Below are 21,236 nucleotides of genomic sequence, written 5' to 3'. Positions count from 1 at the left end.
CTCCCACCCTCTCTCCCTCCTTTCCTCTCTCTATGGTCAATAATAACAAAATTAAAAACTTAAGCTTAAAAAAATAAATTACAAAATGTACAAAAGTTCTGAACACATACCTCACCAAAGAAGATATAGAGATGGCAAATAAGAATAATAAAAGTTGCAAAAAATAAAAAACAAAATAAACAGATGCCTCCTAGCTGGTTTTGCTCAATGTATAGAGCGTTGGACTGCAGACTGGAAGGTCCCGGGTTCGATTCCAGTCAAGGGCATATACTTGGGCTGCAGGATAGATCCCCAGTAGGGAGCATGCAGGAGGCAGCTGATCAATCATGGTCTCTCATCATTGATGTTTCTATCTCTATCTCCGTCTCCCTTCCTCTCTGAAATAAATAAAACTATATTAAAAAAGAAAAAAAACAGATGCCTCCCATCATTTATTATTAGAGAATTGCATATTTAAAAAATTAAGATATCATGTCACACCTATCAGAATGGTGCAAATCTGGAGTACCAACAACACCAATACTGGAGAGGATGAACAACAGAGTTCTCTCATTCACTGCTGATGGGAATGCCAAATGGTACAGCCACTTAGGAAGGCAGTCTGACAGTTTCTTACAAAGCTACACATAGGTCTACCATTCAATCCAGCAATCACACTCCTAGTTATTTACTCAAATAAATTGAAATCTATATCCACACAAAAACCTGAACCTGAATGTTTATAGCAGCAACCAAAATGTCTTTCAATGGATGAATGAATAAACTGTGAAATGGATATTATTTAGCAATAAATGAAAGAGCTTTTCAGTTATGATAAAGCATGGAGGAAACTTAAATGTACATTGCTAAATGAAAGAAGCCAGTATGAAAACACAACATATAGTATGATTCCAACTAGTGATATTCTGGAAGAGGCAAAACTATAAAGACAGTAAAAAGATCAGTGATTGCTAGGGGTTCAGGAAGCAGGGTGGGAGGAGGGATGTTTCAGTGAATTGCAGTGTATTTTCAGGTCAAACTATTCTATATGATGTATTGTGGTGGATACATGACTTTATACATTTGTCAAAACCAATAAAACTATAAAATATAAAGTCTAAACTTTAAGATATAGACTTTAGTTAATCAATGTTGGTTCATCAATTGTAACAAATATTCCATACCACTGCAAGATGTTAACAGTAATAGCAAAAATTGTGTATTATGGGGGGGGGGCTCTGTATTCTCAATTACTCAATTTTTCTGTAAATTTATTTAAACTAAAATTGTTCTGCAATTAAGTCTATTAGTTATTTAAAATGATATAAGAAGAAGTAGCATTTCGAAAGGAAAATAAATTGAAATAGAATGCTTTCTGTCAAAAAGATATGAAAAATACAAGCATAAAGAGCAATGATAGTCTAATTCACCTTTTACATTTTACTATTGATAAATGCAATTAGAATAGAGATTCCCACTTCAAACTGTACCTTTTATAATAGTTTTTCATTTAAATATATTTTGATATTATAATCTAGTTTACAAAGTGATGTCCAATTGTAGTATTAAATAAACCTTAATTCAGGGTGTTATTTTCATTATGATCTAATAACCTTATAAGAACACCTTAGAGAATATAAAACATTTTATTTTCACAACAACTTCAAAAATAATAATGAAATAATAAATAGCATAATATCTAAAATAATATTTATTCTCCTCCAAAATGCTTTACCTTAGTTGACTGGTAGAGACTACAATTTCCTCCTGTTAAATAATGCCTTATAGTCGCATTTTTTTTCTCCTCCATTCTTTTGTGTGTGGAGAGTGGTAGTGGTCCTTATGTTATGCTTTTTATTTTGGAATAATTTTACAGCAACACTGAAAAGAAAAATCAGAGGTATTTTTGGGTGAACTTTCAACTCAGCTTCTTAATTTTAGCATTTTCCATAACCTTAGTATATCTACCAAAACTCGTAACTTATCATTGATTCGGTATTGTCAATTAAACTATAAGTGTTATTCTTATTTGACCAGTTTTTCCCTTAATTTATTTTCTTTTGTTCCAGGAAAAAAATCAGAATACCACATTGCATTTTCTAGTCATGTATCCATATAGTCATTTTCTATCTGTCATAGTCTCTGAATTTTTCCTCAATGGCAGATTTTTATTTGTTTATTTTTTTTTACCACCCCAAGTCCAGTCTCCTTCCATCAGCATCCCAGTCAAGGCACATACCACCCCCTCTTTACCTCCTTCGACCTCCCCACAACCTGCTCTCCCTCTGGTAATCACCGTACTGTCGTCTGTTTCTTTGAGGGTTTCTTAATCTGTTTTCTTTATTTTTTATATCCTTGACAGTTTTTAAGTGTTAGGTATTTTGTAGATTTCCTCCCAAGTAGTGTGTGCCTGATGTTTTCTCACGGTTAAGCTGAGGTCATGAACATTTGGAAGAATATGACAGAGGTGAAGTGTCCTCAGTTGATATCAGTGGGTACATGATATCAACATGACTTTTCATGGTGATATTAGACTTGGCCTCTTGGTTAAAATACTGCCTGTCTTCCAGTTTTCTCCACTATAAAGTTTCTATTTTCTTTTTCCATTAATTAATTTTTGTCAGTTTGTCATTAAGTGAACACTACACTCAAGGGGGAAGTATCTCTATATATTATTTGAAGTTCTTGTGTAAGAAAATTCTATTTCTTGTCCCTATTTACTTATTTAATCAAGTATACTAATAAAAGGGTAATATGCTAATTAGACCGGGAGACCTTCTGGGAGACCTTTTGGACATCTTTCTGGACATGGTGGCGGGACTGAGGCAGAGGTGATTAAGGGCGATCAGGCCAGCAGGGAAGAGCAGTTGGGGGTGAGCAGGCCGGTGGGAGAGGGCAGTTGGGGGATCAGGCTGGCAGGGGAGTGGTTAGGGGGTGATCAGGCTGGCAGGCAGAGGTGGTTAGGGGCAATCAGGCAGGCAGGCAGACAGGCAGGCAAGCAGTTAGGAGTCAGCAGTCCTGGATTGTGAGAGGAATCCGGCAGTCAGAAATCCCCTGAAGGGTCCCAGGTTGGAGAGGGTGCAGGCCGTGCTGAGGGACACCCAGCCCTTCATGCACGAATTTTGTGCACTGGGCCACTAGTGTATTTGTAATAGTATGGACTGTTGTTATTTGAGTTTATATTGTTCTTTGAATTAGAATATATTATCATCAGTATTTATTTTCTTACTTGAATTATTACAGCTTTGTAAAGGAGAGATCTATAAGTCTGGCTCCTGTGTCCTTTTGACAATTCCCTTTTTAAAATAGAAACTATCTGTAAAGATACATTATATGGGCTGGAGTTATGTCATTTTAATATAATGCAATAGTAGTTTACACAAGCCATACAATTAGCATCACATCTTTCTCCCTATACCCTTAATATACACTTATTAGTGATTGATTGATTGATTTAGTACATGCTTATTGTGCACCTACTGTGTGCCAGACATGATTCTAGGCACTGGAGCTAGCTTAGGGGTTGAGATCAGAGATTTAACAAGATGCTGATGAAGCAGATCCTTGTGGACCTTTGAAGAGAACTTTGGTTTTTTGTACATAAGATAGAGAGCCCCTGCAGGGTGTTGAGCAAATCATTGCATCATCTGCTTTAATATAGACAGACACTGATCACTGTAGTTGCTGTGTTAAAAAGAGACTATAGATGGGCCAATGTTGATGCAGGAAGAAAAGTTTGGAAGAGCAATTATAATGCTTAGTACTGATTTTGCATACAAGTTCAATGATTTTCCAGTGTAGAAATGTTAAAATCAGGCTTAATTCCTTTTCATTAAGTTATAAAATTGCTTTCTGCATATTCTAATCTCATAGACAACTTGCCACCTTTCTGATCCCTGTATGGAGGGAATAATTTATTCATTTTCTGTCAGATAGATGTACATTAAAAACATTCCACAGGACTTTATCTTAGGCAGCATATATAAAAATTATTATATAATAATGTACTACGTGTTTCTAAATTTAACTATGAGATTGCACTAAGCTAATTTCAAATACTTTTAAATATGAATATGTGCATAATAATATATGTGTTTGAAGATTAGTGCATCCAGAATTCAGAGATAATAAAAACATTGTCTATCCCATCTTGCCTTGGAATTTCAGATACCATATGAAGAAGCAGAGATAAAAGGAGAAAGCAAGGAACAACTTGAATGCTGGTAAAGTAAGCCTCTACATTGCAGCAGTTCACAACGGTGTGTTATATATAGAAAGAAGATCAGTCATTGGTTTTAATCCTGCTAAATAAAACGGAACTATTGGAATGGCATGCCACTTGACCTTTCGGATTTCAGGAGCAGTATATAACTGGTGTGAAGGAAAAACACTTGCAAAGTGTCTTCTTTGACATGACAGATTCTCCTGGAGGTTCACACAATGTTCAAAAGGCAGAAGTCCCTTGTTTCAGAAAGCAAGAGAGACCTTTCTTCCCCAGGAGCTACGCGGTCCACAGCGAAGAATGACATGAGAAAATTTCAGTCTTTTTCTCAACTTATACTCTCAGCGGGCCCTCTCAAGTCAGCTCCAGCAGTGAAACATTTAAAAGCAGCTCACTTTGAGATTGAAATACTTGACGCGCAAACAAGAAAGCAGATATGTATTGTGGATAAGGTGAGTTTGTTTATTTAAATTTCTCTTCTCTGCTACAATGATTATGAATCTCTAAAATGCTGACCAGACTGTAGTAAAGCACATTCCTGGCTTTTAGTGCTTTTCTTTTTTAATGAGCAGGATAGACACTTTATACATTGTTTCAGTAGAAGAAATTTACTGCATTTCGCATAATCAATTTAAATGGTAGCTAATAAATATTAGGTCGACCATTGTCGGGAGGCAAAATTTCCATTGTTCGCCTTCTCATTGTACATGAAAAAAATGCCTCTACATTTTTCTCTTCATGCACTTGAATATTCATATTATCAGAGAGTTGTAATAGTATTTGTAGAAAATAGCAAGCAAAAGTCACTGAAATTACTAAAAATTCTATTTAACATATATGATGAAGTCTCTCCATTAAAAATAATTTAATATTGATTTAATTATTTGTCTTGAAAAACGAACAACTCACTTTTTATAAAAGGTTTACTTATTTCAAAACCACAGTTTCTTGTTTTATGTTACCCACTTATATTCAGAGCACAGATGTTTCACTAAATAAAGATAAAATATATACTTTCTAGCTTACATTGTAGATAACATATGCATGTATAATATTTCAAACACTTTTAGTCTTTCAGAAGTTTGAAAAGACACTAGTAGTTTAACTTATGGGAAATATTGATATTTTAAATAAAATATTCATTTATTTTTCTTTACTGAAGTTTAGTTTTTGCTTTTGTTCTAAAAATAAAATTGAATCACTGATTCCATTTAACCAATCTCTAGCCCTGTTTCTAGATAAAAAGGGAAGAGAAGTACTTGTTTACTGTTTTAATTGCCAAGAAAATAATATATATTCTCTTATTTAGTAATTATAACTTATTATTGGTTTATTTTGAGGTAATATTAACTTTTAATTATTGATGGAAATGAAAAATAAAGCACTTTTTCAAGTTCATACAGGACATAAGTGCAACATAGAATTAAAACCATTTTATGCAACTCTGAATCATATAATTTTATTTAGTACCATTGGGGCCATATATACATGATGAATATATATGTTATGTATAAACAATTATAACTTATTAATTTCATACACAGCATAAGCTATTCTGTCATTTCAGTAAAGATTTTATATTTTTGCATTATACAAAAATAAGACAAAAATAATATAATCTGGAAGTTGCTGACATGTTTTGAATGCTCACCATTCAAAAAGCTTTAAAATAATACACTTAAATTAAGGGAAATATGGCAATCAATTTGATGCATGTTAAATTGGTCAAGGATTTACAAAGATGAAGATCCTAAAATGAGACTGGTTATTGTGTGCTTTCTGATATGTTTTTAAACCTTGACCAAAAATCCACATTAAAATACTGAAAAGCGGATGTGCTCCTAATTATTTTCCTCACATTTATATCTCATGATATTGTGATTTCATTTGAAGCTAAGACATGGTATTTTACATTCTAGCAATATTTAAATTGCAAAAAAATTAAGCACCCAGAAACCCAGCATTTTTTGGAGATAGGTATTTGGCTCAGGAATCTCATATTTAAAATGTAAGATTCCTGGTATTTGCATTTCCAGTAGCAAACTTTTAGGGGAAACTCAGTAAGCTAGACAGGGGATTAGTTTTGAATGCCTCACCAACCTTTATTGGACAATCAACACCATATGATATACAACTTACTACATACAAATCTTTGTCTTGACAGTTGAATTGGATTTTACTTAATCTTATTTTAATTTTGTAATATGGTAAAAATTATCTCATAATGATGGCATGACTTTTTTTTGATGGCATGACTTTTAAAAGAAAAAATCTTAATTAATTTACTTTTTTGTTGTTGTCTCATGATTCTTACTAGTTCAAATTTGTAACTATGAGAAAGATTGATTGGGTTTGCTCTTCAAGATATTGTTTTTCTTAGACAAATTAATAGTTATATTAAAAGTAAGGTCATGTTAAGTGCCTTTCATTGCATTTAGCTCTATCCAGCATACAAGAGAAGTGTTGCTTATGACGTAGTCCTTATCTTTCAGTAAGTACTGTCTAATAAAGTTAAGGGTCATGTACTTTGGAAGTATGCATAGCTGCACCGAATCCCTGCCACATCAATCACATTTATCAAGGTTCAGGAAAGTCACTGAGTTGCTGAACCCAGGACCATTATTTAGAATATAGGTTAATAAAAATCTATTTGTAAGTGCATAGTGAAGAGGAGGAATATGATATTTAACAGGCTTAGCATAGTGCCTTGCACAGAATAGGGAAAATATTTTTGTAGTTTTAATAATCATTTAGAGAGATAAATTTAATGTATGTAAATATCTAAGAAAAAAATAGGTTCATCCTTGTGATACTGGCACAGAATCAGAATTTCAATTTGACTTCTTAATAATTATCCATTAACATGATTTATTAGATATAAATGTTTAGGTATCTTGAATAGGATGTATGTATCTTAGTAATATATGCTGAGCTCTGTAGAAATTGTGTTTGTATCTAAATATTATAACATCAACTTCAGAATGGACAAAGAATGTACTAAGGATATTCACAAGACCAAGCCATTGAGAGAATTCCTGGGATTAAAGAAAATATATGGAATCATGTTCTTCTGCACATGCATGCGCGCGCATACACACACACACTAAACAAAACACTTTCAATTGCCTTAAATATCTTCTTTACCTTGTGCCCCATTTCCCTCACTATTTTCATTATGTTCATTTCATCTGCCCATCATTTATTTTCTCATTTTATCCTAAACACACTCCATTCAGGTATCTTCCTCTGTTACTTTCCAGGATATGAACTTGCTGAGGTCACCGGAGGCAGTGGTAAATTCCTTGCTAAATCCAAAGGTCAATTCTCATACTTCATCTTACTCAGTATATGAGGAACATATGAGCATTTGCCACTGTTAAGTACATCCTCTTTAAGACACTTTTGCTATTTGAGTTCCAGGATAATAATACACAGATTTTTTAAAATCAACTTTATGGGCTCCACCCTTTTCTCTTGCTTCTTCTTTATCTGATTTATTAGGTGTGGACTGTCACCAACTCAGTCATCAGAACTTCTCATATTTGGTAATCATCTCTCTCTCTCTCCTATCATCAATCTATCTAATCTATCTACCTATCTATCTGAATGTTTACTAGGCATCTCATAGTTAGCATATCCAACACTCAACATCTGATCGTCTCAAAAAATGTTTCCACAAGATTTTTTAGGTCAATAAGTGGAATCACATTTTTCAAATAGCTCAAGGCAAGCGCTTAGAGGCATCACAACTTATCTAATCTCACAACACACATGCAATCCATCTTCACGGTTGTGCCTTCACATATAATCCAGACAATGAAAAATTTTAACCACCTCTCCTGCTAGAACTCCTGGTTTTTGCTTCTGTTTCAGTCCTTAGTGCCTTCAAATATATCCCCTACACTGCAACAGAACAAGCCTGTTCAATTGTGCCGGATAATATCATTCACTACTCAAAACTAGTCAATGTTTTCCTTTAGGTCTTGACTTAACTGTCACTTTCTTTCTTGTGGCTTTTCCTTACTACTTATTTAAAATTTCAAAATCTGGCAATATATTCCATTACCATTCCTTGCTCTATTTCTTTAATAGCACGTATTTATTTTTTCATTTTGTTTATTATTTTGCCTACTTTTTTATGCCAGCTTCACAAAATCAGGGATTTGGTTTTTATCACTCCTGTATATCCAACATTTAGAACAGTGTTTGGCACAAATAAAACATTTAACCAATATGTACTAACTAAAACAATTCCCCTTTAAAAGATATGTGTTTTTTATAATGCACTCTTGTTTAGCACTGATAGTGTTAAGATAGAGAAATATAGTATTTAAAAATAAGTTTTACTATTTTCTAAATCAAATTATCAATGGAATAAATGTAAATATATTCCTAGAAAAAGCATTTAAATCATCCATTCTACTAAATGCCCAAATTCCTCTTGGCTTGCTACAAACAATGATGTATATAATTTAACTTTGAATTAGTGTATAACTTGCTAAACAGTTACATTATAATTACAAAATCTAACAAGATTTTCACAAAGATGATAATACAGATGGGGATATTTAACTAATTTAGTTATTTCCCATGAATGATAAAGAAATGACTAACCAAGAATAAGGTAGAGAATAGATTTAAAATATATTGTTAAATATTATTCTTAAATATTTATTGGAACATCAAAAATATAATGGAAATATTAATTTTAAAAATTTAACAATGAATTATTTCTAGTTGTTAATTATCTCTGTCTCACTTCTATTTTGTAAAATGTCAGAAGCTTATCTTGTGATAAGTCAATGATTCAAGAGCATGGCTAGAACTCTAAAAGCTTGGGTTGGTAAACGTTTCCAATATCATCCCATTCTTTTTTCTTTAATTTTTTTTTCCAAGGAACTTGACCACAAGAGCCCTCTTTCTCCTATTGTTTAATTTGTTTTATGTCAAAACTCTCAAAAGCCTTTCAAAAACTCTTACAAATAAAATAAAGCACTCAATAAATCTCCAATCCTTCTTACAGTAAAATACCAGCTCTTACCAGAAAATACTAGAGAGAATTATAGTGCAGTATGACTACATAAAAATTGCACTTTTAATACTTAAATAGAAATTTTGAGAATTCTTAATTTCTGACATTACCGCTTTTAATATTTCCTCTTGGGCAAGCTACTTAGCACATCAATGCTTCCAGTTGTTCATCTGTAAAGTAAGAATGGCACCTGTTTTAAAATGGCCTCATGACAGTTTTCTGAATTTCACATATAAATGACATTATTTTCTTTTTCTTCTGTTCTTCTCCTTCATCCTCCTGCACCTCTTTTTTCTTCCATATTTCCTCCCCCACACCTTCTTCCCATCCCTGCCTCCTTTTCCCCCTCCTCCTCAGTGCCCTTTCCCTACTTCTTATTATGTAGCGTAATATACTAATAGTTGAAAGCTTATAAACTTTGGATTGAGTCATAGCAGAATTAATGTCTGACTGCTTTATCTTTTTCCATGGACATGATCCAATATCTCTGCACTTTATTATTATTTTCTATAAAATGATTTAAGTATTATTATTGCCCTTTATAGAAGAGAAATTGTGGTGCAGAGAATTGAAATGAAGAACTTAATGTGTGTTAGAACCAAGTTATGAACCTGGCCAATGCATGTTCTGTGCCTTGCTCTCAACTATTATACACCCACTTGACAGATAATGAGTTGTCATGAGCCAAAATTCCCATGCTCAGTTTGATCTCATGACTGAGCAGTCTGACTTCTGATACAGACATTGTGTTTCAGGATAAAGATGATGTTTTTAAGGGATGTCTACTTGCCCTTTTATTTGAGACAAAAGAAAGTTCTTAAGCATTTTTTTTCTATCTACAATAATAATAGACAAATATGTAAATTGACCATACCTCCACAATGCCCCACAGCCAATCAGGAGGAAATATACAAATAAGCAGGACAAAGATGGTGGTGGCCATGGAGCCAGTCAGAGTGGGGGGAGGCTTGGATCACCCCCGGCGATGGAGGAAGCCAAGCTTCCCGCCTGCCTGAGCCGGCCACTGAAGGAGGGGCCTGTGGGCGGCGGCGACAGAGCTGGCCTGAGCGAGTGGGAGGCTTGGGTCGCCCAGGCCGGCAGAGGAGGGAGAGGCCTGCAAACAGCCCTCAGCTCCTCACCCAGGCTGGCCATGCCATCATCGGGGTGAGGGTCCCCACTTGGGGGCATGGCCAGCCTGCAAACAGCCACCAACCTCTCACCCAGGCTGGCCAGGCACCCCAGCAGGGACCCCCACACTGAAGGGGGTGTGGCCAGCCTGAAAACAGCCCTCAGCCCCTTACCCAGGCTTGCCACGCCCCCATGGGGATAGGGTTCTTGCTGGGGGGTGTGGCCAGCCTGCAAATAGCCATCATCCCCTCACCCAGGCTGGCCACGCACCCCAGCAGGGACCCTCACTCCATGGGGGCATGGCTGGCCTGAAAACTGACCCAGCCCCTTGCCCAGGCCGTCATTATCCCCAGTGGGGACCCCCACCCCAATGGGGGCATGGCCGGCCTGCAAACCACCACAGGCCCCTTGCCCAGGCTGCCCCACCCCCCAAGGGAAACCCCACCCTGATCCGGGACACCCTTCAGGGCAAACAAGCCAGCCACCACCTATGTACCAGGCCTCTATCTATACTAAGAAAAGGGTAATATGCTAATTAGACTGGGAGAACTTCCAGGAGACCTTCTGGACATTCTTCTGGACAAAGCCATGGTGGCGGGGCCAAGGTAGAGGCAGTTAGGGGCCAGGATGGGACAGCAGTAGTGGGTGATCAGGCCAGTGGGAGGGCCGTTAGGGGTGATCAGGACGGGGGGACAGTTGGGGTGAGCAGGCCATTAGTGGGGGTCAGTTGGGGGCAATCAGGCCAGCAGGGGGGCATTTGGGAATGAGCAGGCCAGTGGGGAGGGCAGGTGGTGACAAACAGGCCAGATGGGGGAGTAGTTGGGGGCAAGCAGGCCGGCAGGGGGGGCAGTTGGGGGAAAGCATGCCGGTGGGGGGGGGCAGTTGTGGGTGAGCAGGCCAGTAGGCAGAGTGATTAGGGGCAATCAGGCAGGCAGACAGGTGAGTGGTTAGGAGCCAGCAGTCCCAGATTGTGAGAGGGTGTCTGACTGCCAGTTTAAGCCCGATCACACAGGTATCTGGCCTAAACTGGCAAGCAGACATCTGCCAAAGGGGTCCCAGATTGGAGAGGGTGCAGGTCGGGCTGAGGGACACACCCCACCATGCACGAATTTTGTGCATCGGGCCACTAGTTTTTTATATGTAGACATAAAATAACATTAGTTAACATTCAAACCTAGAAATTAAGAAATGTATTTAAAGTCCCTTTTAATAATAAATACAAAATGTGCTATCAAGATTTGTATCATTAAAAGTTACAAAATTGAGATGTTTTTACCAAAAGAGATGACGAACATAATTGTTTTCTGTGAAACCAGAGGAGCTCCAACATTCACCCCTCTTTTTGGATGTACTTGGGAATTTCATAATACTGCAGGCAGTTCTAATTTTAAAAGAATTAGTGCACTTAGATTTATCTCATAAAAGGTAATTTTATTATATTTAACAGTTATATGTCATGAGAGGAAATGTGGTACAGTGGTTTATGTTCTGAGTGCAGATATATTTGTGCCTTTATTAGACACAAATAATTTTTTGCAAAATATTATGTAAATTTGCAAATTATTGTTTTATTATCTATGTTACTGTACTGCTCTGACTCTTGGTATTCCTTTATCAAAAGTAGGGCAAATATCTGTCTTCCAGGATTAAGTAAGGATTCTATATTTGTAACTAAAATGTAAAGCCATGTGTGCACATGGTTAGTGTGCACAAATGAATGTAATATTTTAGATAGTGCCAGCATATTACAAATATGATTATTCCACTGAAGTGAGGAAAATAATGGAATTAATGCATCTCTAATATGACTATAAGATTTAAGCACTTTTAAAATGATAGTCATTATTAACATTTTTTGAAATGATTCGGAAGCATTTTAGAATTGGAAAGCATAGTCACAGAGGCAATCTTTGTAGTATCAATTTCTAGCTTTTTATATCCAACTCTCTTATCCCAAATAATATCAATCTGTTACTTATATTATGATATATCATGAAAGATGCCAGTGAAGGTATAACCATTGCATACAATGTAACAGTAGGGAAAAAATAAACTCTAGAAAACAATGCATGAATAACATTTACAAAACAAATTTTAAAAAGCTATTTTTATTTATGCTTAAACTATAAAGAAGATGTAATTTCTATCTACTAATACATGAGATACAATGATTCTCCATTTAGAAAGTCTACATATATAAATAAGTTTTAGAGGATGCATCTAGAAGAGTTGAACTTTACCAGATTCAGTGGTTCTCAAACTCTCTGTTATGAGACTTTAGAATATCACAATGAAGTATTTATTCATTCTTTAGATATTTGTGGAGATATTTCTCTAGTGCTCTATTAGGTGTTTGAGATAAGGTATTCACTCATACAAATGCAGTTCATATCTTCATCGATTTTATTCTCTCCTGCGGAAGTCAAACAATGTAAATGTAATTCTAGGTGCAAAGATATCTCTATAGTGCAGTGGTTCTCAACCTTCCTAATGCCGCGACCCTTTAATACAGTTCCTCATGTTGTGGTGACCCCCAACCATAAAATTATTTTTGTTGCTACTTCATAACTGTAATTTTGCTACTGTTATGAATCGTAATGTAAATATCTGATATGCAGGATGTATTTTCATTGTTACAAATTGAACATAATTAAAGCATAGTGATTAATCACAAAAACAATATGTAATTATATATGTGTTTTCAGATGGTCTTAGGCGACCCCTGTGAAAGGGTTGTTCGACCCCCAAAGGGGTCATGACCCACAGGTTGAGAACAGCTGCTATAGTGAGAGAAAAAACAAGGCAATTTTGAGTGGTAAACAGAGATAACTTTTTGGTGAAAGGAATATAATATTGCATTATCATTTTATTTCAGTTAAATTAAGTTTAAGTAGGACTTTACTGTTTGGATATATAACATATTAATAACTTCTATGTGTAAAACTGTTATAAAATTGTCAAAGTAATAGCTGTTAAGTGGAGAACAGGTTGCCAGATGGTGAGCTGTGGTTCAACAATAGACAACAAGAGAAACTGAAATAGACAAATTCTCACGGGTCCTGGAGGAAGTACACGCCCTACTCTGAGGGCTAAATGGAGGTCTTGGCAGAGTGCAGACAGAGAGGAGGCAGGATCTGGGGCACATGCCTCTTTCAGGGTCCATGGATGGAATGCTTTAGGATTCCTGCGCTAAAGCTGAATTGATCAATTCAAAGAGCAGGATTTTAGTAAACCCCAAAGGAGTCTTATCTAAGGCACACACAAGGACAATGGACTGGGAGTCAGGGGGGCTGTTGATCACAGTGCTGCTGGGAAAATTATATCAGGAATGTACATTTACTTGTGACTCTGGGGGCCACTATCTAGGGTGTGTGCTAGCATGAGGGGCTGGTGTCAGTTTAAAGTCACTGTAGGCCGCTGATACTAAGGCAGCAATAGCATGGAGTAGCTTAGCTAAACTCTTGATAAAACATGAAGATATGTGTGCTGTACAATTATCAAAAAGTTGACAATGAAGGGATTCATAGTTCTTTTGAGATCTAACAGCTCAAACAGAAAAGATAAAGACAGTGCTTACATAATACATTTCTGGGAAATACTTCTGTTTTGACCTTTTGTTTGATTTTTGTTTAGAAATTAAAGGCAAATGATATATTATGCATCTACCATGTTAAGATTAACATTTTACTGGTACTTTTTGGAAGCCTAACAAATAACTATCAAAATAATTACTTAATTTGTTTCTGTGACCTTAGTGAGTTCTTAACACATTTTTATTGTTCCTCTCGTGTACCTTAGTGCTCAAAGTTATTACTGACAAAGTTATTATTTTCCTGTAACTATTCCTCATAAAATTAGAAGTTAAAAAATGAGCAATAACTTAAGGCAAAATGAAGAAACACAAATTCCAGCCCGAGCCAGTTTGGCTGAATGGATAGAATGTCGGCCTCTCACATGGATATTTCTCTCCGTCTTTTCCTTCCTCTTCCACTCTCTCTAAAAATCAATGGGAAAAAATCCTCAGGTAAGGATTAAAAAGAACAAATTCCATTACTTTATATTTTAAACTAGAGGCTCAGTGCACGAATTTGTGTATGGATGGGGTCTGGCTGGCCCATCTTGATCTGGGGGAGGGGCCACAGGAGGTTGGCTGGCCAGCCCTGCCCTCGATTGGAGTGGGGGGCCAATTGGGAGCTGAGCCGGCTGGAGGGAGGGGCCGCTGGGGTTGGCTGGCTGGCCCTGCCCTGGATCAGAGTGGGGGGGGCTGAAGGGAGGGGCCATGGGAGTTTGGCCAGCTGCTCTGGAACCAGTTGGCCTGCCACAGTGCACATCATAGTGACCGGTCATTCTGGTCATTCCAGTCACTTGGATTTATATATATATAGATGATTTAAAGACTTCAGAGAGAGGTTTGAAGGGGCAATATTGCAGCAATTGGATACTAATATTTATATCACATTAAGACTTTTAATGCCCTCACACCTCATGTTTCTGGACACAAATATGGCCTCACTGAGTTCTTAAGTCTGCATTATCAAGAGTATAGGCATAGTGAAATATATTTTTGCTAGAATTTGTATAATAACTGCATCTAAATTCAACATAACCCTAAATTATACATAAATATAAGTGATCTTTGATTCATGTATATTAACATTGCATCTTACTTTCTGCTGTGAAAATTATGCTATTTTCATGACTGCATTTCAAAAGCTCAAAGGTTTAGAGGGAAATCATTGTTTGAAGTTGTTACCCCTAAAATGTTTTCACAATTGATTATGATTAAGTACAAACTACAAGAATATCTTACAGGGACATCATCCTAGAACACTGTAAATCCTTCATGCCTCCTTTGCTCTCTTTTTTTCTTCTTTCCTGATTGTTTTTTTTTTTCATATCCATTAAAAAATACTAATTTTCCAGTTGTTAGGCACAGACACTGTGAGCACCAGGATGAAAAACAAATCAAACAAACCAAATACAGGGTGGGGGAAAGTAGGTTTACAGTTGTGAGTACATAAAACAGAGTTTATTTTTGTATTATTATTATTTTTTTAAATATATATTTTATTGATTTTTTACAGAGAAGAAGGGAGAGGGATAGAGAGTTAGAAACATCGATGGGAGAGATCGATCAGCTGCCTCCTGCACGCCCCCCACTGGGGATGTGCCCGCAACCAAGGTACATGCCCTTGACCGGAATCAAACCTGGTACCCTTCAGTCCGCAGGCCGACGCTCTATCCACTGAGCCAAACCGGTTCGGCTTTGTATTATTTTTTATTAATTATTATTTGTTTCCGTATGAACAAGTGTAAACCTACTTTTGCCATTTCCCGTATATTCCTTTCCCTTAGATGTTCACAGTATTGTGATTGGTAATGACTTGTAAGTAGTCCCACACAAGATAGTATAACACAAACTAAAACAGGTATGAACAAAGTGGTGCTGAGCCCAGACAGATAATATTCTTTTCTATTGAATACATTGAGAGTGGCTCTAGAAATCTGTTCCAGTTATAAACAGTCCCAGCACACTGGAGGACCATTGTGGGGATATTTCTAAGACTAAAGTGTCTTCTCTTAAATAAACATTATCTCCTCTCAATGCCTTACATCCTTAGCCTCTCAGGCTTTGACTGAAGGCACATTGTTAGAGAGACCTCTATGGAGAATTTAGGAAGGGATGTGAAGATGAGTCCCCTACCCACTTAAGTCTTTCAAAGGTGCAAATGTGTCAGGCTCCATCCCATTAGTATATTATATTTTATTCGTGGATTTTTTATACTGACAATCATCAAATAATTTTCAATCCCTGTTGATCTACTGGGATTCAACTGAGTAATCTGAGCCCAGAAGTCTGTAGCCACATAAAGCCTATGAATGTCACACTCATTTATTTCCCTATGAGAAGTTAATTCTCTTTGACAGATTTATTTTGAACTGCTTATTACATCTAGATAACAGATACTTTATTTGAGAATTGATCTTAGTCTTATATCAAAGAAGGCTATACCTCTGCCTTCTTATAAACTCATCATTCTAACATCATTTTGTGAAAAGAGCAAATCCATTATTACCTGTCCTTTTTTTTCTTCTTATTGCAGTTTAAGTGTTCTCATTCCACACTTTTACTGCTTCCGAAATAAACATTTAATATTGCTTCATGTTTGGGTGTTTCTAACTTTGCCATTATTGGTTATTTGATTTAAAAAAATCAAAGTGTAATATAATTTGCAATTTATTTTAGCAAAACACTTGATGAGTTACTGGCTGCCTAATTGAGTCCTTTCATGGTCAACACTGGTCTCCCTGCCATTGAATATAGATTTATTACCTGCTTCTCATAAACTTCATTTAATAAGATTCTATTATAATCCAAATTTAATTTAAGCAGGAGTTTAACACAGAACCCTGAGGCCTTCATTTAGATGACATGCTCCTCATTTTTATAGATAGGCAATTTCAAAAAGCTCTCACTCTAAAAATTTTCATAAATTACTTTGATTTTAAGAGATATTTTATGTAGAAAAAAATTTAACTTTTGATATGGTAAGAAAAACATAAACAACAGAATAGCCACAACTGAGCTGTTGATTGATGAAATAAAATCTGCTTTATTTTAAAATGGTAAGAAAACATTCGAATACTTTTTTATAATTAAAAAATATATTAATAAATTCACCTATTTGCTTTTATTTTATTTTTAATTGATTTTTAGAGAGAGGAAGGGAAAGGGAGAAGGGAGAGACAGAAACATCAATGATGAGAGAGAATCTTTGATCGGCTGCCTTCTACACACCCGCTACTGGGGATCAAGCCTGCAAACCAGGCTTGTGCCCTGACCTTTTTCATCTCATGGCACACAAACTAATTACTACAATTCTGGGGCACACCAAAATATATATATATTTTTTGCCTATTTGACAAAAAAATGCTGTAATTTTGATTTGTTCATACCAGATGGCTATTGTTGTGTTGGCTGTTGCCATGCTTTTACCTGACAATCTAAGGGAAAAAAGGTCAGTGCCCATGACTAAATAGTCAGTATTGCATGCTTTTAACATTTTTGTGGTACACCAGTCAGTTGTGGCACACTGATTGAAAATCATTGATATAAAGGAGAAAAGTAAAAGTAAAACATAAGTAAAAATGCTGTATAGAGACATTTCACTTGATAATGACCTGAATTAATCAATCTTAAAATATGATTCTCTAGGCTAGTTTATTTCTATTTCCTGTGTCCCCAAACTGAGAAAGCAAGAGCTCTTGCCAGGTAGCAGCTGTGCACTGGATATTATGTGTGTATGTGTGTGTGTGTATTTTCACACCTCTGCAGCTAATTATTTCTATTCAATTTATCTTATATTTTATTTCTCTCTGTGTCTTCATTGTTGAACACATTCCTTTTCTTTGCAAAGTTTACTGACAATTTTTTTTATTGCACTTTGCCATTTTTCTGTAGAGTGAATTTCATGTGGTGGTTGTTTATTTTCCCTTACCAATTAAATTTCATTTCTCTAAGTAGGGTAAACAATATTCTGGAGACATCTGCTCATTTCAAGAAGTTCCTGAGGAAGTTTTAAAAGCAGCAAATAGCACAAAATTTTATTTTTTTTAATGTGTGAACTATTGCCTTTGCCTAATTATGTCTTTTCTAATTACTCACATATTTTGCATCAGTCCTAAAATGAGTAGACAATGTGCCCAGCTCTAAAATACATAATGTATAGGTGATGGAATGAGCAATGTTTTAAGATATGCCCATGCTGTAGCCTCATGACTATTTATCTATGAGGTTGAGGAGGCCAAGACACAGCAAGTGATTGCAAGATCAAAGTCTCCCCTCCAAGTGAGAATCACCTATGGGACTAAATATTTAATGAGCTATACAAAGAGTCCAACCTTAGTTTATCAAGCTGCCAACTCTCTAAAATCTCTTCCTGTTTGGACCATGTCCAATTAATCAATAAATCACTTTATTCTATATCTCCTCACTGAACTGTTACCATCCGAGTCACCATCACCTCTACAAGGTGGACTGATCTAAATGAGTCTTCACTGAACACCCACAGTGTATGTAGGAACACAAATACATGCACTATATAGTTTCTATCAGATGTAGTTACAGCCCATCAGCTTCTACAATATCACCAGGTAAAATGCCATTTGGAATTCATCAATGCAGATGAAATGGTTTTGTCATTGCATGATCATTTTAATTGTCACCTAGATTCTATTTAATTTACAGAAGCCAGATTGATTCTTTTGAAAACCTAAGATATCATGTCACTCCTCTGAAGAAAACCCTCCAACAAGAACACAATTTACTCATATCTCATATTCTAAATCTAAAAGGTTAGATCTTTTCACCCTTATCTCTCTGGTCATATCTTTACTCTGTCCCTAAGTCACTCTACTGCAAACCCATTGGCCTGTTTGCCATTTCTCAGACACTCTTAGCATGGTGATCCCTTTGAGAAGTGGAGATGAGGAATACAACAAACATTTGCCAAAATAATTTATTTTGCTATAGAGCTTCAGTTTCCAAGAACCATTTAAATTATTCTTCTCTTGTTAGGACAAGAAATATATTTTAAGAAGAGGAGTGTTCAAATTAGATGGATTAATAATATTTTATGTTTAAAGAGGTAGGTAAAAATCTTACTTTTTGAGAAAACTGGCTACCCATATTAACTCATTTCCCAAAATATACTCTCTGTCTTAGTGTGAGCATTTCCTTGAATCATCAGTGGAATAAACTACACATTTTAATATTTTATGCATGGTAAGTTTGTGTGTGTTTTTGCTGAAATTCAATTTAACTGTATCGTGAACTTTTTCAAAAGCAAATATAAAGTATCTTGAATAGTTATGTAAATGTCAAATATTTGTGAATCAGAAGTAGTTATAAAATGAAATGCATGGCATGTTTGTTTCACAGTGATGCCATTTTTGTACATAAAATTAGAATTTTTAAGTGCATTTTTAAAAGTTACATTTAATCAACATGTCTCTTAAAATACCATCAGTAGAACAAAAAATAAACAAATTAATTAAACAACAGAGTTTTAAACTTATAGTTGATTTACAAACCTGATGTAAATTTTTGAAAGGTGAAAGTCACCCCCCTGAATTTGTTTGCAGCTTTTACAATGAAATAACAGAGCTACAGTCATGAGCCACTTAAGTACAGGGATACCTTCTGACAAATGCATAATTAGGTGATTTAGTGAACATCATAGAGTGTGCTTACACAAACCTAGATGGTAAAGCTGACTACACACCTAGGCCATATGGTATAGCCCAGTGGTCGGCAAATCGCGGCTCACGAGCCACATGCAGCTCTTTGGCCCCTTGAGTGTGGCTATTCCACAAAATACCACGTGCGGGTGCGCACGTACAGGGAACGTTGTGGAGTGAAATAAGATGTAGTGTCGAGGATTGAGAAAGGCATGTTCAGATGGTTTGGACATATAGAGAGGATGAACGAAAGGAGATGGATGAAACAAGTATACAAGACGAGTGTGGATGGGAGAGTTGGAAGGGGTCGACCTCAGAGAACGTACCTCAATCAGATTGAGGACGTTTTTAGCAAAGGCCAGCTTAGGAATATCCTAATTAAGTTAATAACAATGTACCTACCTATATAGTTTAAGTTTAAAAAATTTGGCTCTCAAAAGAAATTTCAATCGTTGTACTGTTGATATTTGGCTCTGTTGACTAATGAGTTTGCCGACCACTGGTATAGCCTATTGCTTCTATGCTTCCAGCCTGTTCGGCATATTACTGTACATGGTAACATGAGATTATATTAAGCACAAGAGAAAATTATGCAGTCTAGAGATGAGATGGACACAAGATGTATGAGGCATACCATTTTACAGCAAACTTTTTAATATGTAGAAAAAATACACTCTAAAATAATGATAAAATGTATAGTATAGTAAATACACACACCAGGAACAAAGTCACTTATCATCAAGTATTATGTACTGGTACACAATTGTATGTGCTATACTTTCATTTGCCTAACAGGTTTGTTTACAGCAGCATGATCACAAACACACGACTAATGTGTTGTGCTATGTTAGGAAGGCTGCGATGTCACTGGGCGATAAGACTTTTTCAGCTTCATTATAATTTTGTGGAGATCACCATCCTATAAGCAGATCATTATCAATTGAAATGTCTCTGTACAGCATTTTTACTTATGTTTTAACTTTTACTTTAATCCTCTATATCAATGATTTTCAATCAGTGTGCCACAACTGACTGGTGTACCACAAAAATGTTAAAAGCATGCAGTACTGACTATTTAATCAGGGGCACTGACCTTTTTTTCTCTTAGATTGTCAAGTAAAAGCATAACAACAGCCAACACAACAGTAGTCATCTGGTGTGAACAAATCAAAATTATATCATTTTTTTGTCAAATTGGCAAAAAATATATAGTTTTTGGTGTGCCCCAGAATTGTAGTATTTAGTTTGTGTGCCATGAGATGAAAAAGGTTGAAAATTGCTGCTTGAAATGATTAATTTTTAATAGTTCTTTAGTTTTTGATAGCAAACTACTGAGAAAATGAGTATCTTAAAACAAAGACCATTTATTTATATCATTATTCTGTCATTTTATGATTTAGTTCTCTGCAGGGCTCACTCAAGTATGTGCAGCCAGTTGCCAAGTAGCTGGGTGACCCTCATCAGGGTGTTAGCTGGGAAGCTAGCTCAGGCTTCTCCACATGGTGCTGATCGAGGGTGTGATCAGAAAGAGTAGAAATATGTGTATGGCCTCTTGTGTCTTAGATTTCCAACTTGGACAGCCTCACTTCAACACATGTTTGTAATCAAAATACATCAGAAGTCAAGATAAATTTA

General features: G+C 35.9%; 1 protein-coding gene across 1 annotated transcript in view; it reads left to right on the top strand.

The window, feature by feature from the left end:
- Positions 1-4,375: 4,375 nt before the first annotated feature.
- The window catches only part of TECRL (trans-2,3-enoyl-CoA reductase-like), an 86,395-nt gene continuing 69,534 nt past the window's right edge, over positions 4,376-21,236 (top strand). Inside the window, exon 1 of the mRNA XM_005868885.2 lies at positions 4,376-4,653. Coding sequence (XP_005868947.1) covers positions 4,420-4,653 — 234 coding nt within the window. The 5' untranslated portion in view covers positions 4,376-4,419. The remainder of the gene's footprint in view (positions 4,654-21,236) is intronic.

The sequence above is a fragment of the Myotis brandtii genome, unplaced genomic scaffold, assembly GCF_000412655.1.
Source record: "Myotis brandtii unplaced genomic scaffold, ASM41265v1 scaffold28, whole genome shotgun sequence".
Lineage (NCBI taxonomy): Eukaryota > Metazoa > Chordata > Mammalia > Chiroptera > Vespertilionidae > Myotis > Myotis brandtii.
This window is presented reverse-complemented; position numbering and strand designations above follow the sequence as displayed.